This window comes from Aricia agestis, chromosome Z (assembly GCF_905147365.1).
Source record: "Aricia agestis chromosome Z, ilAriAges1.1, whole genome shotgun sequence".
Lineage (NCBI taxonomy): Eukaryota > Metazoa > Arthropoda > Insecta > Lepidoptera > Lycaenidae > Aricia > Aricia agestis.
Genome location: NC_056428.1, coordinates 230,074 through 252,289, shown reverse-complemented (window position 1 = coordinate 252,289; position 22,216 = coordinate 230,074). Strand labels below are relative to the sequence as shown.

The 22,216-nt window shown below is 39.2% G+C and overlaps 1 protein-coding gene across 1 annotated transcript in view; it reads right to left on the bottom strand.

The window, feature by feature from the left end:
• LOC121738347 (serine/threonine-protein kinase dyf-5) overlaps positions 1-22,216 on the bottom strand; it is a 41,893-nt gene that overhangs the window by 3,912 nt on the left and 15,765 nt on the right. Inside the window, exons 4-5 of the mRNA XM_042130329.1 lie at positions 15,594-15,710; positions 9,467-9,699 (exon numbers count right to left, since the gene is read on the bottom strand). Coding sequence (XP_041986263.1) covers positions 9,467-9,699; positions 15,594-15,710 — 350 coding nt within the window. The remainder of the gene's footprint in view (positions 1-9,466; positions 9,700-15,593; positions 15,711-22,216) is intronic.

The following is a 22,216-nucleotide window of genomic DNA, read 5'->3' as shown; positions in this document are numbered from 1 at the left end:
TCGTGTCTCTGGCGTTCGGTGGCACGATTTTAGGCCCTAATATCAACGCGACCAGCGAGTCGGTGTCCCCAATCCAATCCTTTCTAGGGAGGACCCGATACGGCTCCGACACTAGCGCGATGTCTATCGACCACTGCGCCATGCACTGAACCAGTAAATCCTGCGCCCGGGCGCAGTGGTTCAGGTTACACTGTATTATTCGATGGGAAGCCGTTGTTGAGCTTGTATCGGGGCCTCTCCAGATCCAGGATCCGCCGAAGGTGTGCTGGCGGGCTTCTGGGACGCTTTACTCTTTCTAGAGCCTTTCTTCTTCGGTGCCGGTTTTCCGCAGGACCTGCTGCCGACACTGTGGTCCGCCGGTTTGCCGCTCGCTTCGCAGAGTGCGCAGTGTGGTGCATTTTTGCACTGCGCAGCTGCGTGGTCCGGCAGACCACAGCGGAAGCAGAGTCTGCTGCGGTCGTTCTCGCTGGTACAGGTCGCGCGGGTGTGCCCGGTCTCCTGGCACTGGTAACAACGCATGGGACGCGTGTCAAGGAGCACCACGCGCACCACCGTCCAACCCACATACACTCGCGTGTTAAGCGACGTCACCTTTTTGGCGGCCTCAACCGGGCACTTCACCCAGGCCGAGCCGCATCCGTTTCTTTCACAACGGATTTCTCCAACCTTAATGTCTGTCGCGGAGCAGCCACCATGTCTAGCGATGGCTTCGGCAATTTCCTGGGCTGTCGCCGTATCATCCAGCCCCTTGATGCGTAGTTCTGCGCATTTCTGGGGCCTGGAGATCCGTACGTCCTGGACTCCGAGGACCTCCCTCAGTTTGATGGCGAGGGCATCCGCCTTTTCTTTGCAGGCTGCGCCGGATATCTCGTACATGCGAGCACCGGTCACGGCTTGCTTGAATTTACAGGACGGGATGTCCATAGCCACCAAATCAACCTGTCCTTTCGCCTTATCTATCACGTCCTTATAGGACAGGCCACGTTCCGCTGCGCTTTGCTGTAACGTCAGGACGACTGCTGCCGTTTTGGGAGTTTGCAGCCTTTCCCTCTTCTTTCTCTTTTTCTTCTTTTTGGTGGGCGCAGACTTTACCGGTTGTTCGGGCTTCTTCTGCGCCTTCCCCTTCCGCTTTACCACTTCCGTCCACTCTTGTGGACGACCGGATCTCAACGCTGTGGATGTTGTTGCAGCGTCGCGTCTCACAGCCGCGGCCTCAACGGCGGCAGCGGTCTTCTTGACCTTCTTTTTCTTCCCTTGTGCCGGGCCGGGATTCAACGGTGGCATTAGCGTTGTCACCACTGGTTCCGGTTCCGGCATGTCTATCTGATGTGACGGTGCTGCGGATGGCGATGCAGGCACCTCCCGTCTCTTTTGTTTCAGGTCCGCTGCAAGTGGAGGGCGCAGACGCGGCGCCGGAAGCAGCCGAGCCTCCAGGCCTTCCAAACGCGCGTCCAGCCGGGCACTTGATAGGGCCACTGCCTCTCGGACTGCTCGCTCCAGCATTTCCTCCATGGTGTGCGAGGGGGCCGTGGTGGCGGCCTGTGGTCTCAAGTTATTGAGCTCCTGCTTGACAGCGGCGAGCTCTGACCGCATTTCTGCGAGCTCTCTGGTAAGGCGTTTATTCACCGCTTCCAGGGCCCGAGTTTCCGTGGAGGCTGACCTGTCTATGAGCGCTGCGCACGCGCTGTTGATAGCGGCGACAGCATCCTTCAATGACTTCAAGTTTCCTCCTTTGAGGTTCTTCGCCGCAGTGGAGATGATGTTCAAGCTCGAAGAGATGGTCGCTCCGAGTGCGGCTGAAGTCACCTCATTGTCGTCTGCCATTGTCACGTCCGAGGAATGGTAGGATGCTTCCGACAGCCGGTGGGACCGTTGCTGTGGTAGCCTCCTTGTGATCGCCTGGATTTGTTGCTGTGCATCTTCCTCCTGGGCCTTCCGCTCAGTGGCGGCAAGATCCTTTCTGGTTTGATGCAGGCCCACGTATTGAACGGTGGTGGGCGGCCGTCCCCTTCCGCGCTTGTTGCACTTCGGTTTGGCGGCACCCTTTTCTTTGTCCGAGTCGTCGTTGTCGACTTCGCTCCCACGTCTCTTGCGGAAGCGACGACGCATTGCCTCTCTTTCGTTCGCGTGACGTTGGGAGACGTTGGTCTCATTTCCGCTCTCAAAGTCATCCGAAGTTCCTTCAAAGCTGAAGAACTTGCTGTGCTCTCTTTCTACGGATACGGGTGTTTCACCCCATAATCCGTTTTCCACATTCGTCATCCTTTCCAGTTGCACAATCGGCGTCTGAGTCGTGTGCCTAGGGTCGTCGTTTTTAGGGACAGGGGTGCCCCCGGTGATCGTCACTACAATGTCCGCCACCGGCGCGGTTAGGTGCGCTGGTTCCGAACATTCGCGCGAAGTCGCGCCACCATTTCCACTCGCCGCCACTGCGGCCTCCTTACCCTCCAACGCATTTTGTGCTGGCCCCGTATACAACCGGCAGACCTCCTCTTTCGAGGAGGTGTGGGATTCTCCGGTGTCCACCGGACAACCAGAACCCACCCGGGGAGTACTTTTCAGAATGCGCTCTTCCATCATGTTGGTCCCCATTTAAGGCTGGGTCGACCCTGTGCCCTAACGGTCTGGACTCACCGAGTGACCATGCAGCCTATCGCCGGGCACAAAACTTAGGCTTCGGGGCCCACGGGCCCATCCATCATCAAACACACACAGACTTATACGATACAGACATACAAATGTGTAGAGAAGGTATAAATACAAGGAAAGACAGAGAAGAAAAGATGGCGAAAGACAGAATATATAACTAAAATATGATGTGCAAAACAAGAAAGCTAATATACAGAAAGTAAGATAGAAGAAAGACCGGCGTTCAGCCAACCTGAGTACCTCACCCCGTGTAGAGGGCGGAGTGGCGTACCCAGGCGCCCAGGGACACGAACGTGGACGAACCGGTATCGCCCCCAGTCAAAAATACCTAGTAGTTTTGATTTTATAGGCATTCAAAGTTTCGAAAAATATCGAGTCCCGCTAACAGTCCCGCGACCGCTTGTGATGTCATATCACAATTGCACCGTGCGGGCCCCATACAATAAACGTGATTTTTTGGCTTGAAATACTTCAGATTATGTATCGAAATCACAATATCATCCAGATAAATGTGTGTGTACTTTACGATACAGTTGATAGAAGTACTTTACGTTACTTCTATCAACTGTATTGTAAAGTACATACACACACACACACACACACACATATCGTCGTATCCTACGAATAAGGGCGCCCTGGTCACTATGGCTTTTTATTTTTATTGCATAATCGAAATCGGCAGCTCATTATCTATAACCTTCAGTTTAAAAAAATATTAAAAGTTAACTTTTAGAACCAGTAAATGAAGTTTTAAAAAATGCCACACTTGCTAGCTCTTAAATTCTCCGCCGAAAAAAGCAACAAAGGCTTCCGTGACCGTTTTCTTTGAGTGCGTGAGAGGACGCGCGGGCCGGGGACTCGCGTTAAGCGTCATTGCACTGTTCCTTGTTTAAATTACGTTGTGTTAACCGTTAAAGGTAACACACAGTAAGTACAAAATATGTTTTACATTCTTTACAGTAATTACCTGGAAACAAGACACTATTGCGTCTGTGTTCTTTTTCCACGGAATCGTCTCTTAGTACTAGTACTAAGGAATCGTTTGCCCTAATGGCTTTTGTGGCCTTTTTCTATGTACGAAAATTTCTTTAATTTTTCTTTAGTGAAACAGTTATTATTGGCAAAATTATTACATGAATTTACCTTTTATTTACTAACCATTTCGAAAAGTATATAATTGAAAGTTTATAATGTTTTGTTTTAATTTTCTTAAAAACCCGCAGTGAACTTTGTGGCTTTTTCCGTAGTATAGATATAAATAGTTAAAGGTAGTGTGCTACAAGAATATTTACGTAGAAAATAATATTCCACTATACAATTTGAGTTTATTTTTGTATTTTTAGGTTCTAGGAAACGAAAACAGTCCCCGGTGCCTGAAGGAATAGAAAAAAAGTTTCGTTTTTATTAAAACATTTAGGAAAAGCGCTTTTGGTGTATCGAGAGTGAGTGTAACGAAACTTTTTTTGTTACTATTTTTTTTTTTGGTTTATTGGACGAACTGTTAGTAACTGAACGTACCCAAAATTTTAAGTACATCTCTTGAGCTGTGCTGATGATGTAGCATAGGTCATCACACTCTTGCAAAGGGACACGAGGGATGTCGTTTATCGTCTCGTTTTAAAAGAATTTGATTTAAAATACAAAATATTGGCGTTATCATGCTAAGCTGATGTTGAAGTAGAATAGGCACCGCTCCGTCATATTGTAACTACTCATAAGCTAAACTAAGACCAGCGACAGCCAGGCTTTTTCGTTTTATAAAAGCTGAAAGTTGTTCTTTAACTTAATTATGCTATACTCGTATTATAGCCTATACTTATATTATAAATGGGAAAGTACGTTTGTTGGTCCTTCCTTCACGCCCTAGCGAAGCAACTAATGAACATGATTTTTAGCAACGACTAAATCGAAAGAATGAAGAGTAACGTAGGCTACTTTGATTTTGGAAAAATATCATGTTCCTAAAATACTCGTGTTTTTACGCGATTTTCGAATTCCACGCGACCGAAGCCGGGGACAAAAACCAGTATATCATAAAGAGGTAAGAACGGCAAGCAACTATTATAGAGCTTCGGTCGCGGATACTTTAGGAGGTATCCAGTTTTGAAAATCTACCGCACCTTCAATAAAATTTAAGGCAATTTTTTTCCCTGGGGATAGCTGTGTGAATCTCGTCTCCCACTGACGGAACCTTATGAAAGTTGCTCCCTACAGCTGCCAGATAACTTATGCCAGTTACTTCTCACTGCCATACCACCTTAAAGTGTAATAGTTTTGGCAACTTAGGGAATAATTAATAGTGTCTGAGATGAGATTCCTACATTTCCGTAAGAAGTAAGAAAAGAAAAGCGCTTTACATTGTATGGAAGGCTAGGTAGACCTTCAAAACTGGATATCGCCTAAACGCGATCGAAATTCTGTAGTTGTTGTTCGTTCATACAGGAAAACTTTCAACTTTTATAAAATGACAAAAAACTGGCTATCGCTGGCTCTTGGATAATCTAATTATCATAAAAGTTAACCAATATTATAATAGTCGTTAGTTATAATTATATTTGGTCATTTAAAATAACTGTCATAAAACTGCGAAGTCTTATCACGTTATACGGAACCAATAGTTATTGTGATTGCTTTCAGGGTCGAGAATTAATATAAAACGTTCCATATTATTAACTTTATTTTATATTTTTTCCATATTACTTTTTATACAGTTTTTTTTGGTTTACGTATCCAAAGCGTAAAGACGGGACCCTATTAATAAGACTTCGAAGTCTGTCTGTCTGTCCATCTGTCTCCAAGCTCTATCTCAAGAACTTTTCACAAATTGAGTATATCTGCTGCCACTATAACAACAAATACTTACTGAAAACAAAATAAACTAAATATTCAAGGGGGTTCCCATACAACAAACGTGATTTTTAGCTAGTTTTTGCTCTGTCAATAATAGCAGCGATCTGTCAATAAAAGAGGTTTTGAAAAAATAGTTCGTTGTATTTATACTTTAATAATAATAATTGACGACAAAATTAAAATAAATTAAAAAATTAAATGGGACTCTCATGTTTTTTTGCTATTTTTACTCTATAACGGTACGGAACCCTTCGTGCGTGAATACAACTCGCACTTGGCCGATTTTTCAATGTAGTTTTAAAAAGAAAATTCTTTGATAATGATTAGTAAAAAGACATAAATGCGCTTAAGACCCCGTTGAATCCGTACAAAAAAGGCATAACGTTGCTTGTGTCTGATGAGACTTATTTTACCCCGACGAAAAAAAAAATAAGGGACAAATCTACCCGAAATATCAAATTAAGCGTCTCATTTAAAATTTCATAGCAACCGCTACGTAGTTGTGTGATAATTTCATAATTAATTTCTAAAAGTTGTTTAACAATATTTTGAAATAAACACAAAAAACCTTCTCCTGTAAAGTAGGGTTTTGGCAATAGCGCCTTTATTCGTAGGATACGACGATATACCCACTAACACACACACACACACACACTCTTAGACACACACACACACACACACACACACACACACACACACAAACACACACACACACTTTAGACAACCATGATAAATATGGCTTATAATTAACTGATCACCAGAAATAGTAACATTTCACAGACAAAAATAGTAAACGATCACCAAAATACAGACCACCATTTTAATGTAAAATGATAACCAAAGATTTAACATCTTAAAGCCAAAAATAGTAAATGATCACCAAAATAAGTAAATGATCACCAAAATTAGTAAATGATCACCAGCATTATACTAGCATTTTAAAGTAAAATTATCACCAAAATTAGTAAATGATCACCAACATTATATTAGCATTTTAATGTAAAATGATCACCAAAGATTTATTATCTCGCTATCGTATTTATGCAAAATGACTCCAAATAAATCATTGTTACTTAAACCAAAAGGAGTAAACGATCACCAACATTATACGTTAGCATTTTAATGTAAAATTTTAACCAAATTTATTTTTATTTAGCAAATATCCTATTAAAGAGAAGAAGACAGATAGACGGACAGACATAGTACATCGAAGTCTTAGTAAAAGAGTCCCGTTTGTACCCTTTGGGTACGGAACCCTAAAAACGGGACTCTATTACTGAGACTTCGATGTCTGTCCGTCTGTCCGTCCGTCTGTCTTTCTCTAGGACTAATATTGCTATACTGTGTCTAGGGCCTAGGCTGTATCTCAAGAACCACTCTAACTAGATTTCTAAAAATTTCACAGTTATTAATATTATTTGTTTCCGCTATAACAACCAGTACTAAAACAAAATAAAATAATTATTTAAGGGGGGCTCCCATACAACAAACGTTATTTTTGGCCTTTTTTGCTCGATATCAATAATGGCAACCGGTAGGCACGTTGATATTTTCGCAAAGGCCTTGATTATATTATGTTAACTCCAATAATAAGTTAATAATAATAATAAAATAATTTTTTAAAAGGGGCTCCCATACAAAAACACAATTTTAGGTCTAATTTTGTTCTATAACGGTACGGAACCCTCCATGTCCGACTCACACTTGGCCGACTATTTTGTTAATAATATGCTTACATGTTTTGTCAATCGTATTTATTTGGACAGAAATATCGCATTGATTTGTTCACATTGTGGTGATCATTTACTATATTTGGTGATCATTTACTATATTTAGTGATCATTTACTATATTTGGTGATCATTTACTATATTTGGTGATCATTTACTATATTTGGTGGTCATTTACTATATTTGGTGATCATTTACTTTATTTGGTGATCATTTACTATATTTGGTGATCATTTACTATATTTGGTGGTCATTTACTATATTTGGTGATCATTTACTTTATTTGGTGATAATTTACTATATATTTGGTGTTCGATTACAATTTGAAGTGTTGTCATGACTAAAATAGTATTGTAATTTTAGACTTTATTTTTTTGGTGTTGTCTTTTTTTGGTAAACAAGTTTAGGGTATTGCGATAAATATTAATGTTAAGTCCCTCTCATATCCGCGGGTGAGACCTGGAGACCTGAAACACAGGGTATCCTAACTTAGGCTCCAGTTCACACTCCAATTTAATATGTTAAACTAGCTGTTGCCCGCGACTTCGTCCGCGTGGACTTCAGTTTATATTTATAGCGCGCGATGTCAACAAAATTGGTGTCAAAAGCTTTTATAAAAAAAACCCTGGTACCCCTTAAGGCCCTGTATTCTCAAAAACGGTCGATTTTCAAGATTTAAAAGTGACAGTTGACACAAAAATATAGTACCTAATTTAAATTCTGAAATAAATATATGTGTTAGTTAAGGATCTAACACAGTGGAATTTATATTCCACTACCCAATATTACTTCACTACTAACTTCACTCGATAGAAAAAAATCCCAAACTTACCTCTTCTTTTAACGAATTTTCCATACTATGTCCAAATTATTTCGAATTATCAGATAATTTTTGCACTGAATTAAAGACAAAGAATACCTATCTATATCTAGGGCGATTCGTTTTTTTGACTCGATTTAATTGATGTATAAAAAAACGACGATCAAAAAACTATAAAATAGCAGGCGCAAAGGTTCGGCTGGTACGCTTTCAGTCACATACTTTGCGCCTGCTATTTTATAGTTTTTTGATCGTCGTTTTTTTATACATCAATTAAATCGAGTCAAAAGAACGAATCGCTCTAGTTCTAATTCTTTGTCTTTAATTCAGTGCAAAAATTATCTGAAAATTCCAAATGATTTGGACATAGTAGAAAATTCGTTAAAAAAAGAGGTAAGTTTGAGTTTTTTTTTCTACCGAGAGAAGTTCATGATATTGTGTAATGGAATATAAATTCCACTGTGTTAGATCCTTAACTAACACATATATTTTTTTTTAATTTAAATTACTATATTTTTATGTCTACTGTCACTTTTAAATCTTAAGTATTGATACCTACTATGTTAAGTTGTGTAAAAAATAAATATTTTATTTTTTATTTTTTTATAAATATGCGGTTTTGATATAAATAGCTAGGGATTCCCTCGATTACCTATAGATCCCATCATGAAGTCACCTTTTTTATGAACATGGTATCAAAATTGGATTAAACCCGACACAATAGCGAAAAGATCTTGAAAATCGGTCCACAAACGGCGAAGTGATCGTTGAACATACAAAAAAATATAATATATAAGCAGACGAACATATTATAACCTGCTCCTTTTTCGAAGTCGGTAACAAAAATATAAATAAATCGGCCAAGTGCGAGTCGGACTCGCGTACGAAGACTTCCGTACCGCTACATAGCAAAAAATAGGCCAACAAAATAGGCCAAGGTGACTTTTGTATGGGAGCCCCCCTTAAATTTTTATTTTATTTTAATAGTATTATTAATTATTAAAGTACACATATAATTAAGGCCTTGGTGAAAATTTCAAGTGCCTACCTATTGCCGTTATTGATAAAGAGCAAAAAAAGACAAAAAAATCACGTTTATTGTATGGGGCCCGCACGGTACAATTGTGATAATATGACGTCACAAGCGGTCGCGGGACTGTTAGCGGGACTCGATATTTTTCGAAACTTTGAATGCCTATAAAATCAAAACTACTAGGTATTTTTGACTACAGTCTACAACAAAAACTAGTGTATTTGTATACATACAGGCTTTTTTTGTGACAAAATTTGTAGCAATTTGGCATACCTAGTAACATTCTCCCTTAGATGAATGATTGGTCTCACCAATCATTTATCTAAGCATTCTCCATTGCGGCCGACAGTCTTGCTTCGTGAGTCCCGACTCCCGACGCACTCACCTCGGTGCGGGCGAAGCGGCAGCGGGCGGAACAGCGTGGTGTCGATGCGACCGCCGGCGACGTATCGCGCGGCGCCCAGGTACGCCGCCGCCGCCCCGGCCTGCAGCGGCGCCAGCACGCGGCGCCCCACCTCTCCGCCGCCCGCCGTCCCGGCCTGCAGCGGCGCCAGCATGCAGCGCCCCACCTCCCCGCCGCCCGCGCGCCCGCGACGCGCCGAGTGCACCACCTCGCCTCTACGCATTACCATGCATTACATACCGACTTGACACCCCCACCGGCCACCGCCCACGCTAGCGAGGCCATCCAGGGGCGAGTCTTATTTAGTCGGCTAAAGCATAAACCACATAATATTATTACATTACTAAATTGTGATAAAAGGCAGAGACGTTGAATGTCTTTTCATAAAGTTAACATCATAATATTATTCGACTGGCCCATATATTCTCTACTAGATGTCCCGCGCGGCTTCGTCCGCGTAAATTAGGAATTTTACAGTAACCGTACATTTTCCCATATCCCAATAGCTATGTATAGTGTATACTCCCTTCACGTGGTCTACTCTATATCTGTGTCAAATATTGCTATAAGTACTTACTTAATTATTATTTTTAACAAAAAATTAAAACCGACTTCCAAGGTAAAAACAATAATAACATCTGTACGGTGCGCACAATCTTTTTATGATAGTTTGATATTGATTTGATAGAGAGCGAGAGAAAGTCCGTTTTTGATACTAATGTCATTTATTGATCGACTTATAGAATGATATGAGTACGCGCGGAATGATTGATGACCGAATGCGAACTGAAGTTATTGCTAACAATTACTTAAATCGTGTAAAATGCTGATGATACAATTCTGTGTACGCGCTTGCCCGTACAACATCCATAAATAGACATACAGACAGACAGGCATGACGAATCTATAAGAGTTTCGTTTTTTGCCATTTGGCTACGGAACCCTAAAAATGAACTAAAAATTATTATGTAAATAATTTTTCTTACCGTATCTAATAGTGCCTTTTTCCGAATTCGGCTAAACCTCAACTATTTCTGTACTCAATCTTCATCATTTTGAAGTCGGTACCAGATAGCTGAATCTTCAGTTTTCTGACAGACTATTTGAAACTTTTGTAACTGGCACCGACTTCAAAATAAATTATGAAGATTGAGCACAGAAATAATAATACTCCCCACACCGGTTTCGGTGACGGTGGCCGGTTTCATTGAAACCAGACCAGGTACGCAGGAGTAATTTTATAGTGCCCAAGTGTGTGCGCAGTACACAAGAGCACTCTCTATTCCTTTACTCTCATAACCCAGTGGGACGGAAGACCGACATGTTATGTTCATTTTCTTATGTTCAACGATTACTCCGCTGTTTGTTAACCGATTTTCAAAATTTTTCTTTTGGTATTATATTCACAAAAGTGGTGATCTGATGAAGGATCCATAAGTAATCGAGGGAACTCCTCAAAATTTATAGGGAAACATGTGGTGACTTCGGTTTCGTGAGAAGTATTCTAAGCATATGCTACCAAAAAGTAAGATTTTGCACCGCGGTATGCCTGGTATAACGTCGTTCGGAAGGTGCTGAGAGAACTCCTGATTCTTTATAGATACAAGTTTGGGAGTTTCGGCGTTGTTTTAAGAACGGAAAGCATATACTACTATGCAAATTAAATTCACCATCATCATCACTACCATAATTATTATAACATGCATCGTCCCATGGTTATGACATATGAGCCTATAATGACCCTGTTATTGGTACTTTTCATAGTCTTTTAGATCGAGACTCGAGTTTGTCAAGCAATAATTAAAAAAATCTATACCTACCTAATATTATAAACCTGAAGAGTATGTTTGCTTGAACGCGTTTATCTCAGGAACTACAGGTCCGATTTAAAAACTTATTTCAGTACTAGTTATATTCAGTAATATTATAAATGCGAAAGTATCTCTATCTGTCTGTCTGTCTCGCTTTCACGCCAAAACTACCGAACCGATTGTAATGAAATTTTGTATACAGATAGTCTAAAGCCTGAGAAAGGACATAGGCTACTTTTTTACTGGAAAAAAGGGTTGTAAGGGGTGAAAATACGAAAATTTGTTCAAATTAAGTTAGTTCCAAAAATTCATACTAGATGGCGCCGTGCGTCTCTTACATCGCGCTAACGCTTGCCCAACATCTTTCTATAAGGGGTGGTATCATCATACATTTGTTTTTATTCGATTTTTTTCGATTGTTATTTCTTTTTAACGTTATTTAATAAGTCAGTACTTTATATTATATACAGTGACGTAACCTTAAACCTATCAATGATAAATAGTTTATGGGTAAAGTTGTGTAATTGGGGGGCTAAATAAGCTTTAAAATTTGGCATAAAATATAAAGTTTAATTTTAAAAAATGAAATATAATGTGCACACTGCACAGCTGTTTTGATTTAAGGGGTACCAGGGTTTTTTTTTATAAAAGCTTTTGACACCAATTTTGTTGACATCGCGCGCTATAAACTGAAGTCCACGCGGACGAAGTCGCGGGCAACAGCTAGTAGGCTATATATTATCTCGCTTAGACTAATACGACCGAAGAAACTCAAGAAAATGTGGGAAAAAAGGGGGAAATATTAGAAATTACGAACTACTGGAGCAATTTTTATGGCAATATTTGGCATAGATATAGAGTAGACTAAGTGAAGGGAGTAGGGACATAAGAGCCCATACTTCAACAGTGGTTGCCACCACTACCCGGACACAGACGATGATACGGCGCAGCATACGCTCGTTGACTGCCCAGCCTGGGTCGAGCAGCGCGCGGAGCTCTGCGCCGTACTTGGACTTGACCTCACTCTCCCGGCCATACTATCATCCATGGTCCGGTCGAGAGAAGCTTAGGAAGCGGTCTCCATCTTCTGCGAATCTGTTTTATTGCAGAAGGAGGCTGCCGAGAGGGATCGGGAGGCCCAAGAGGACGTCGATCCCATGAGAAGAAGGCGAGGAGGGCGTAGGCGTGCTCAATAGAGCGCCAACTCCCACCTTAGATGGGCTCGGGCGACGGATTGGGGAATCCGCCGCCCATTGCACGAGCTCGACCGGTTGAAGAGCGTCCGGTGCCTCGAACTGCTCTCCTGGAGGCAGCGACAGCTGTCGTAGACAGGCAGTCGCACGGTGGATGTTGCTGTGAAGCAAACGCTGCTAACTGGGCCGCTGCAGTTTCGCCCCTGGCGGGTCCGGCGGCCCAGCAACAAACGGAGAAGGAGGCACCGGTGGGTTTTAGTGGGTAAACCCGGGTGCTCTTCCTTACCGCAGTACCTGGGGAGTCCCACATATGACGGTGGCCTTTCCCCCGGGCTGTCGGGAATGCGTAACGCATTTCCGACTGTCAAAAAAAAAAGGTCCCTTTTTTGAAGAGCTATTTTTAATGGGAAAATGTACGGTTTCCGTAAAATTCCTAATTTACGCTGACAAAGCCGCGCGGGACATCTAGTAAATAAATACTTGTAACTCTATTTTCAAGATAAACGACTGATGTATTGGCCTTGTTTGGAGCTGTGTTCCTTGCAAGGCCATTTGGAAGAGCTTAACAAAATTTAAGTTTATTAAATGGCTATTCAAGCTAGGTTAAAAAGTGATTTATCATACGATACCTGATAAAACAGAGCATTACTTGATAATTTGTTTCTTTAATAATTTATTTTGTTAGTTAACGATTTAAAAGAATTTTCCCGTTAAAGTGGCTTTACATGGTTAAAGCTTAGGCCGAACCTACGCGACCAAAGCGACTGCGAAGCGGTAGCGTCTACCGCGCGGCGGACGCTGCCCATGTAATCTTATGGCGCCGCGCCGTGCACACCTACGTGACTGTTCGCGTCGGCAAAGCAAAACATGCGCGTCAAGTTTTCAGACGCGTGTTTTGAAGTGTACTTAACTAGAGTTGTTTTTTAAAACCTTTTTATATTATTTTGTACATAGATTAAGTATTATAGTATAGACGTAGTCTTAGGCCTTAGCCCGTCATCGCGTGGTCATTTTGTGCTTATTTTCATACAAGTAGTGTGCGTTTATTTTCTTGAATATTTCTATTTGTCGATTATTTCGAAGCAATTTATGATACAGGAGAGAAAGTCAATTAGTTCATGATATCGATTAACCATAGTTCAAGTGATGAGAATCCGTAAACACACGTAAAAAGCTATGCAACTTCTATAGCTAAACTAGCTGTCCCGGTGAACTTCGTGTCACTTTAAAACCTTCCCTGAACTTCTACGAATATTTTAAGACTACAAACAGACCAATCCGTACAGCAGTTTTCGAGTTTTAGCGCGACTAACACATTTGAAAATCCATTTTTATATATAAAGATTATTAATTGATGTGACATTTTAGCACTAATGCCTTATATAGCACGAATAAGGGATTAATAAACTTATAAATTATCTTTTTAGCTTACAAAAATACCGATTGAAAAGCCCAAAAAAACCTTGTTCAAAACTTACGTATTTAATGTTAAATACACGTGTTTGAGGCATTCTTTTGCCATTCTTATGGTTTATTATTTAGCGTAACCACAAAACTCAACAATATCTAGCATTAAATGTTCACTAAAAACCTTTATTAACACTTTTATTACATGAAATATGCCGACCGACTCCTTTGTTATGTCCTAGTAAGTAGGACATAACATTTCACGCTTTTGATGCTTAAACACCGATATAAGGCTCTCTCCAGTCTATAGTACCTCAATGATTTTGTACAACTCTTTAGTTTATGATTTTTTGATTTGTTTACGTTTTGATAGATTGTGTCATGATAGGCACCTACCACATGTGCATGCTTGAACACAGTTTTTCTAGCGCATGCTTCTCGCATGAAAAGATGTAAGACTGACTTATCTACCACATGCATGCGCAAGCCACATTCTTGCCGAGATCGTCGGCGTATAAAAATGTTTCTCAATGAAGAACTATTTCTTCTGCTTTAATTTTTCCAGTGTTTGCTAGTGACAAAATAGATAATGCATAAATCAAATATTTTTTTCATATAATGCGTATTTTTTCTATTCCTGTCAGAATAATCTTTCGATTTGATCTTCCACAGAGCGAGCAGAGATTTTTATAATTCAATGAATTCAGTTGCAAACTGACGTTTATAGTATTATCTAAATCTGCCATTTTATAGCAGCGTGCGCGCATTTTAACACCATATTTTGACTGACAAAGAGCGGCTTGAACACTGAACTTCCAACCACACGCGCAGACAAGTCTACACGAAGGTATACCTGAATTTCAAGCAAGTTTAAAAAACAACAAGACAAACTTTGGGGCTTGGGCGTAATACAGTTTTATACGTGGGAGAGACATGCTTCGGCACGAATGGGCCGGCTCGACCGGAGAAATACCACGTTCTCACAGAAAACCGTGAGTGAGTTTACCGGAGGCCCAATCCCCTACCCTATTCCCTTCCGTACCCTCCCCTATTCCCTTCCCTACCCTCCCCTATTCCCTTCCCTTCCTGTCCCTACCCTCCCCTACTACCCTATTCCCTCTTAAAAGGCCGGCAACGCACCTGCAGCTGTTCTGATGCTGCGAGTGTCCATGGGCGACGGAAGTTGCTTTCCATCAGGTGATCCGTTAGCTCGTTTGCCCCCTTATTTCATAAAAGAAAAAACCAACTACACGCACAATGTTCAGTGTTCAAGCCGGCATGCGCAAGCAAATCTGTATTCAAGCATGCACGTGTGGTAAGCACCTAAATTAATTCAACTTGACCATTGTGGACGTGTTTTATTCCTCTTCACCTTCCAAATCAAAAGCAAGCTTAGCACCTCGCAAGTCGCAACCCTCATGTCCGTCCGTCCGACGCATCGGACTCTGATAGTAAGTATGAGGATATCATTACCACAACAGTTAGCAATTAGCATACATCAGATAAAGTCGCGCGTTTTCAGTAACTGTTCATTAACAAATGAAGTTTGACAGTTCGCGCCGTAGTCGCGCAGGTGTGCACGGCCAGTTTCGCGTTGCAGACGCTCCCGTTTCGCGTACCGCGTCCCGTCACTGACGCGTAGGTTTGTTCTAAGCTTTATGGTCCTTACTACCTATATTTTAGGTACGAGCAACATACCCGAGTATGTCTGCAAAACGGTCCCTGTGTGTGGCGGGCGCGAGGGGCGGGGGCTGCAGTCCCGGCCGGGCGGCGGCCGCGGGCGGAGCGTTCTCCACCTCCAAGCGAAGGGCACTCCTGCGAAAGTATATCAAAATGATTTCTATAACGATGCCATGGTACCATCACTACCAGTATCGTTAGAACAGAGACAGCTACTCAGGCAGCAGGCCACGGGAGTCGTTTTCATAATGCCCAAATGTGCTTGCAATTAACAAGGAGTCAAGAACAGAATAGATCAGATCAGAGGCAGGTTTCAACTTTTTGACACGCCCTACCGACTCATGAATCATATTATTAATATCTTATCTTATATCTTTAAACGAGCATTTTCATGAAATTTAGTATATAGGAGGTTTCGGGGGCGATCGATCGAAATCGATCTAGCTAGGAATCATTTTTAGAAAATGTAATTTTCATCGAATACCGAGCAAAGCTCGGTCAAATAGCTAGTTTTTTATTATCAGACGATCAGCTGAGCCTGAGTAGTCAAAACTGTCAAACCTAACTTCAAATCTACATGGGATTTGGTACCTACTACCTACACCCCTTTAAGTCGAGAGCCTACCGAAAGAAACATGCACATGATTTCTCGATATTATGCACTAAAGCTAACTAATAATAATTAATATCTATGGACGCTTCACACCACGTCAGTCTGGCCCCGTGCTAAGTACCTGAAGGACTTCTGTTACAGGTACCAGACAACGGAAATAATATATTTAATACTGTTATATCATATACACGACTGCATTGGGCGCGCCATGCTTGTTCCTATCCTCGACACAGTTTCTCCAGTCATTACCCCTATATTAAACTTTTCACTTACCTCCAAAGTATTCCCAACCTCCTGGAAAGATGCAAATATTATCCCTCTGCCAAAAAAACTAATCCTCTATCCTTTTCCGATTACCGACCGTTTTCTATTCTTCCTTTCTTATCCAAAATCCTAGTACGTTCCGTACATCAGCAGCTTAGCTCCTTTCGGAATAAACACAAACTCTTTAACCCAATGCAGTCGGGCTTTCGGCCAGGGCATAGCACGACCACCGCGCTCATAAAAATTACTGATAACATTCGACTAGCTATGGACAATCAAAATTTCACCATCCTTACTCTTCTAGAATTTAGCAACGCTTTTAACACTGTAGATCACGTCGTCCTTCTTCTATTACTCAGTTCTTTAAATCTATCAGCAGTCACTAGAGTGGTTTAAAAGTTTCCTTTCTAGACGCCGTCAATGTATAAAAATCGATAATACCACAACATCTTGGTGTGAAATACTCGCTGGCGTTCCGCAGGGCAGTGTACTGTCACCACTCCTTTTTTCAATTTTCATAGCTCCTATTGCCCTAATAATTTGTTCCTTCTACCACATGTTCGCAGATGATTTACAGATTTACAGACATACTTCACTTACCTCATTACCTCACGATATTGCCCAAACTATCATCGAGAAAATACACTAATGGTGCAAAGATTATGGCCTCAAATTAAATACTTCTAAAACACAAAGTATTAACATTGGAAGCAGGCAATTGATAAGCAAAGTGGACCTCGCTCTGTTGCAGAGCATAAACATTTCTTTTTAGCTCATCGGTAAAAAATCTGGGGGTTTTTATGGATCAAAATTTATCGTGGAACATACAAGTTCAAGCGCTTCGCAAAAAAGTTTCTGCCGCCACCGCCTCTCTCAGGCGTCTGAGTAATTTCTTTTCCATCCCAACTAAAATCACTCTAGCACAAACCTTACTATTTCCAATCCTGGACTACGCTGACGCTTGCTATTGCGACCTCAGTGAACAACTTCTATCCTCTTTCGAACGCCTACAAAACTTATGCATCCGCTTTATTTGGCCCGCATTTGGTCTCCGGAAATATCAGAATTGTTCGGATTCTAATAATCATACTGAAATAAAAGCAAGTCAGACTTCTCACAACCACAATATATTTTCAAGTGACACAATACAAATTTTCTCTTTGATAGGTAGGAAAAGTGTAAACATCAGCTCCGCAATTATTCGATAAATAAAAATATAAAATTAATAAAAAATCAAACAAAAAGTGAAAAACTAAGTGTATAGTGAAGTGATAACTATGTATAATTGTTTGTGAAACACTCAATAAGTCCTAAACAATACAAACTCAAAGTGAAAAATTTCCCAGATATCCATCTGAACTTTTAAATTATTTTATAAATAAACAGTGAATTTAGTAATATCAATACTTACGAGAAACTATATATCTTGAAGTAACAATTCAATAATAACAAAGTGAAATAATCTCTCTTTATAAACAAGCAATGAAATATTAAAAATATTTTTATAAAGTGTGTTACCCACAGTTGAATTAATATTCAGAAACGATAACTGCGACGTCACATAATACAACGTAGAACACAAACAGTTCTTTAAATTAGTCAACTACGTAACACATCGGAGAGCGCAGCGGTTAAGTTACTCCATGGTTCAAGACCTCGTCATAATATCACTTTTTGTACGAGAAATATACTGGTATAAACCAACAGAGGGCCTACTACTTGTAAAAAGAATTTCTTATCTAATAATATAACATTTAGAAGACACCAAACAAACACGTCATTACATACAAATGAAGATGAGTGTGAACCCGATGGAATTCATTCCTTGAATACAAGTGCAAACAGTTTACATGGTGGATCGGACGCAGAATCCACTGAAATACTCAGATTACGAGAGCTAGAAACGGAATTATACGATGCTTTACAACAAATTGAGGCCTTATCGGAACAAAACAGGAATCTTAAACATTATAATGAAACCACGAAAAATAAAAACATTGTTTCTAAAAATGGCAGAACTAAACATAAAATATCATGTTCCCCAACAAATAAAACTGATGACATCTGCACTAATGGAGAACTATGTCGTGATCAGATTACAATAACTAAAATTCCCGTTAACGAAAACAAGCAAATGATACAGAGAAAAATATGCATTCTTAGCACAAATAAACATAATAAAATTTTACCCATCGCACAAGATTCTTTAAAAGATTATACAAACATATGTCATTATATTAAAACAAATTCTAAGATAAGTGAATTGTTAGAGGCATTGAAAATAAATTAACAGATTTTACATCCAATGATTTCTGTGTCATCTTGATTGGCGATGAGGATTTTAAAGCAACGAATGATTACTTCAGCCTAATAACATTTAACAGAGAGACACTGAATAAAATTCAACATACAAACGTTATTATTTGCCTACCTACTTATAAATATGGCTATTACAAAGATATGTTCAACTGGAGAGTCGAAACATTTAATAATCTTTTATACTTAGATATCACAACACATGAAAATGCATGCATATTGGACTCAAATGAGAATTTGGAATACAATTTTCGAATGTTTCACCGTCGCTCTGGCTCGATTAATAATTATGGCATAAGCAAAATATTTGATAATCTACAAACTCAGATAAATGATATATAAATAATCGATACCAGAAGTATCAATTAATGTAAGGGACAAAACACTGTTTTTCAGGAGAGCCAAAAAACGATTTTATTTTTTTAAATCTCTCTATAACTTTTTACTGTTGCTTCCAATTTCAATTGTGTTTAGAACAAAGTTTCTTAGAATTTTCTCTTCTTTCATGCTATAAAGTAAATATTTTGGAATACCAAACGGCTTAAAATATAGCATGTCCCTTACATTAAAAAAATATGTTTAGTTGTCCCTTATGTTACTAATATGTTATGTGTAAAGGGTGAAGCATACCGTAAGCAGCAAAATAAATAGAAAATTATACGAAATTCTATTGTAAAGAACTCTTATAGTATTGCAGTTTAATGTAACTATAGATTTTCTACTAAAATTATAGTATTTTGATACCATCAAAATAGGTTCATTGCATGATTAATGTTAGTTTCAGCTATCACAGATTGAAATGAAATTTAGAGATACAAAAATGAAACGATTTACAGTCTAATTTATTAAGTAATGGAATGAATGTACTGGAAACAAAAGAAAAATGAAAAAATATGAATTGACTGAAAAAAATTAAAAAAAAAATATATATATATATATATATATATATATATATATATATATATATATATATATATATATATATATATATATATATCACAGGATAGTCCTTCTTTTGTATGGTTTAATGTATACAAAACGTAAGCTTGGCTTATATCGAGAGTCTTCAGTATAAATTGTTGGCAAACCTGTCTCCGTCCTTCGTCTTCGTTTATAAAGTACTCATATGTTAAAGAACGTCTACTAACTGCGTTTTTAGTCTTCTGACGTTTTACACTGATTGGTCTGGAACATTGGACAATCCAGTCCCGTTTTTTTTTCGTCATTAAGTGCCCAAAAATAATCAAATATACATTTCCTCCTTTCTTCTGAAATTTCGTAACATTTCCTACTACATTTACCCTCTTTACAATATGGATTTTCTTGTAACTTTCGGGCTTCTTTCACATTACCAGATACTGTCTCGTAGGATAAACCTTTTTCTTTAAGCTGTTTTCGTGACTTACGTTTATTTTCAGGTTTTTTTTGTTTCTTGGGTACGATTTCTATTTGGTTTGTTTTTGTATTACTTTTTTTTGACTTGGTTTTCTTTCTTTTTCTATTTTTCTCATGACCTTCTGAATCACCTGAAGATTCTTCTTTGTCTGACCAAAGATTAGAACTTCCCGAAGAAAAGTCTTTATCCTCGCTATCTGTTAAAAAATCCATACAAGATTTCATGAATCGTGATGTTAAACGACGTTTTTTGTTTGAATTAACTTCAGTTACGACTTCCTTAAGAGATGCGTTGTTATCGATTTCGCTTGATGTCAAATCATTACAAGAAGCATTAAAATTTGTGTCCAAAACATCATCATGATGTAGGCCTTCAACCATCATAGTGTCTTTGTTTGTAGTATCAATTGCTATTACATCTGTAAGTATTGTTGGAGATAAGAAAGTTTCACGACTTCCATTTTTCGAGAAACATTGAGCAATCAGCGGAGTTCTCTGTTGTCTCTGTTGGCTTATGCATGACGTCTATATAATCATTAGCCAATGATAGTGGCTGTATATTCTCGAGTTCTACGCCTGTATCATTTAACTTACGTAATGAATGTGCGATCACAAAGGCATCACAATTGGATGCATCAGTTTCTGTTGCAACGTTTAGAGGTGCTTCAATCGGGTCATTCATAACATCGGATAATACGTTTAAAGGATTTTCAATGACTTGACTGCATGGGTAATTATTAGTGTTTTCAGTAGTACTAGTTAAACTTTCATTAGGTTTATTAAAAAAAGAATGCGTTCGACACAATGAAATAGTTGATGTGTTTATGATTTCCATGTCATTTTCAACAGAACACACGGAGTCATTACTGCTATTAACAATAACATTAGGTCTATTTGAACTTCTTGTGATAAACTGTGTTTCTGAATCTACATCACTATTTTCTATAAAGCTTTCTGAAGAATCTTTTTTGTTTTGAGTAGACCTAAAAAGGAAACATGAATACGATTAGTACAGTATTAGATTTGAGACTTAAGGTAGACTTATTGTATGGGTCAACTCGAGTAGAAATCCGTCAACACTTTAACGTAAGGGACATAACAACTAAGTATAGACTTATATTGTTTATAACGTAAAGATCAATTATTATTCTTATAAATCTTCAAAAAATATTTCATTATAAACAGAATATTATATTTATAAAATTTAATTAATTTTTATTTACACTATTAATTAGAACGACTAAAATAAGCTTACTTTGATGAACGCTTAAATTAATGTAAAGTAAAAGAAAGTAACGAATGTCCCTTACCTCAATTTGTTGTAAACTTTAAATAATGCTAAATGAATAGTGTAAACAAAATCTAGGTATTAATACGCATTGTTAAAACCATTAAAATAAAGCATAAATCACTATTGCGTAAAAAGCATTTGATGACCAAAATTGTTGCTTAACCAACGACCTTTAAGCATCCTTGGTCGGGAGCGCATTTCTCGACCAAAGACGAACAGTGGTTTGTTGAATCCGATCTTGTAGTAGGCGCTTTAGGACGTATGCAGAAAGAAAGTCGGCAGCCTGGGCCGCACTACCAGTGCCTATCGGAATCGGCCGGCGCGGGTAAGCTGCGCAAGTCATAAGTACAAACTGACGACGAGTTTCTATACCTTCAATGCACAAAACCAGTACCTAAAAGCACCGAACGTCTCCGACACATTCATAAGCGCGGGAAGATCGACACAAGCTACCAACTTTCTTTCTGTTATATACGGCCTTACTTATCCCTTTTTATCGGTACAGAGCGAGAACTAGTTTGTACAGGATTACGCAAATAAATGTCTAAAACTTCAACCAATTAACCTATTCTCTAAATAATTAACAAGATCGTAACATAATGCTTAGTACACAAAAAGTATTGTCATCGTAAAATTGTAAATAATACATACCTTTCTATAGTTATCTTCATGTTCATTAATTTTTCCCTTCGGGCAAGTAGATAACTTAACTTATCAGTGATATTACTATTGTTTTCACACATTATTTATTTAAATTACTTG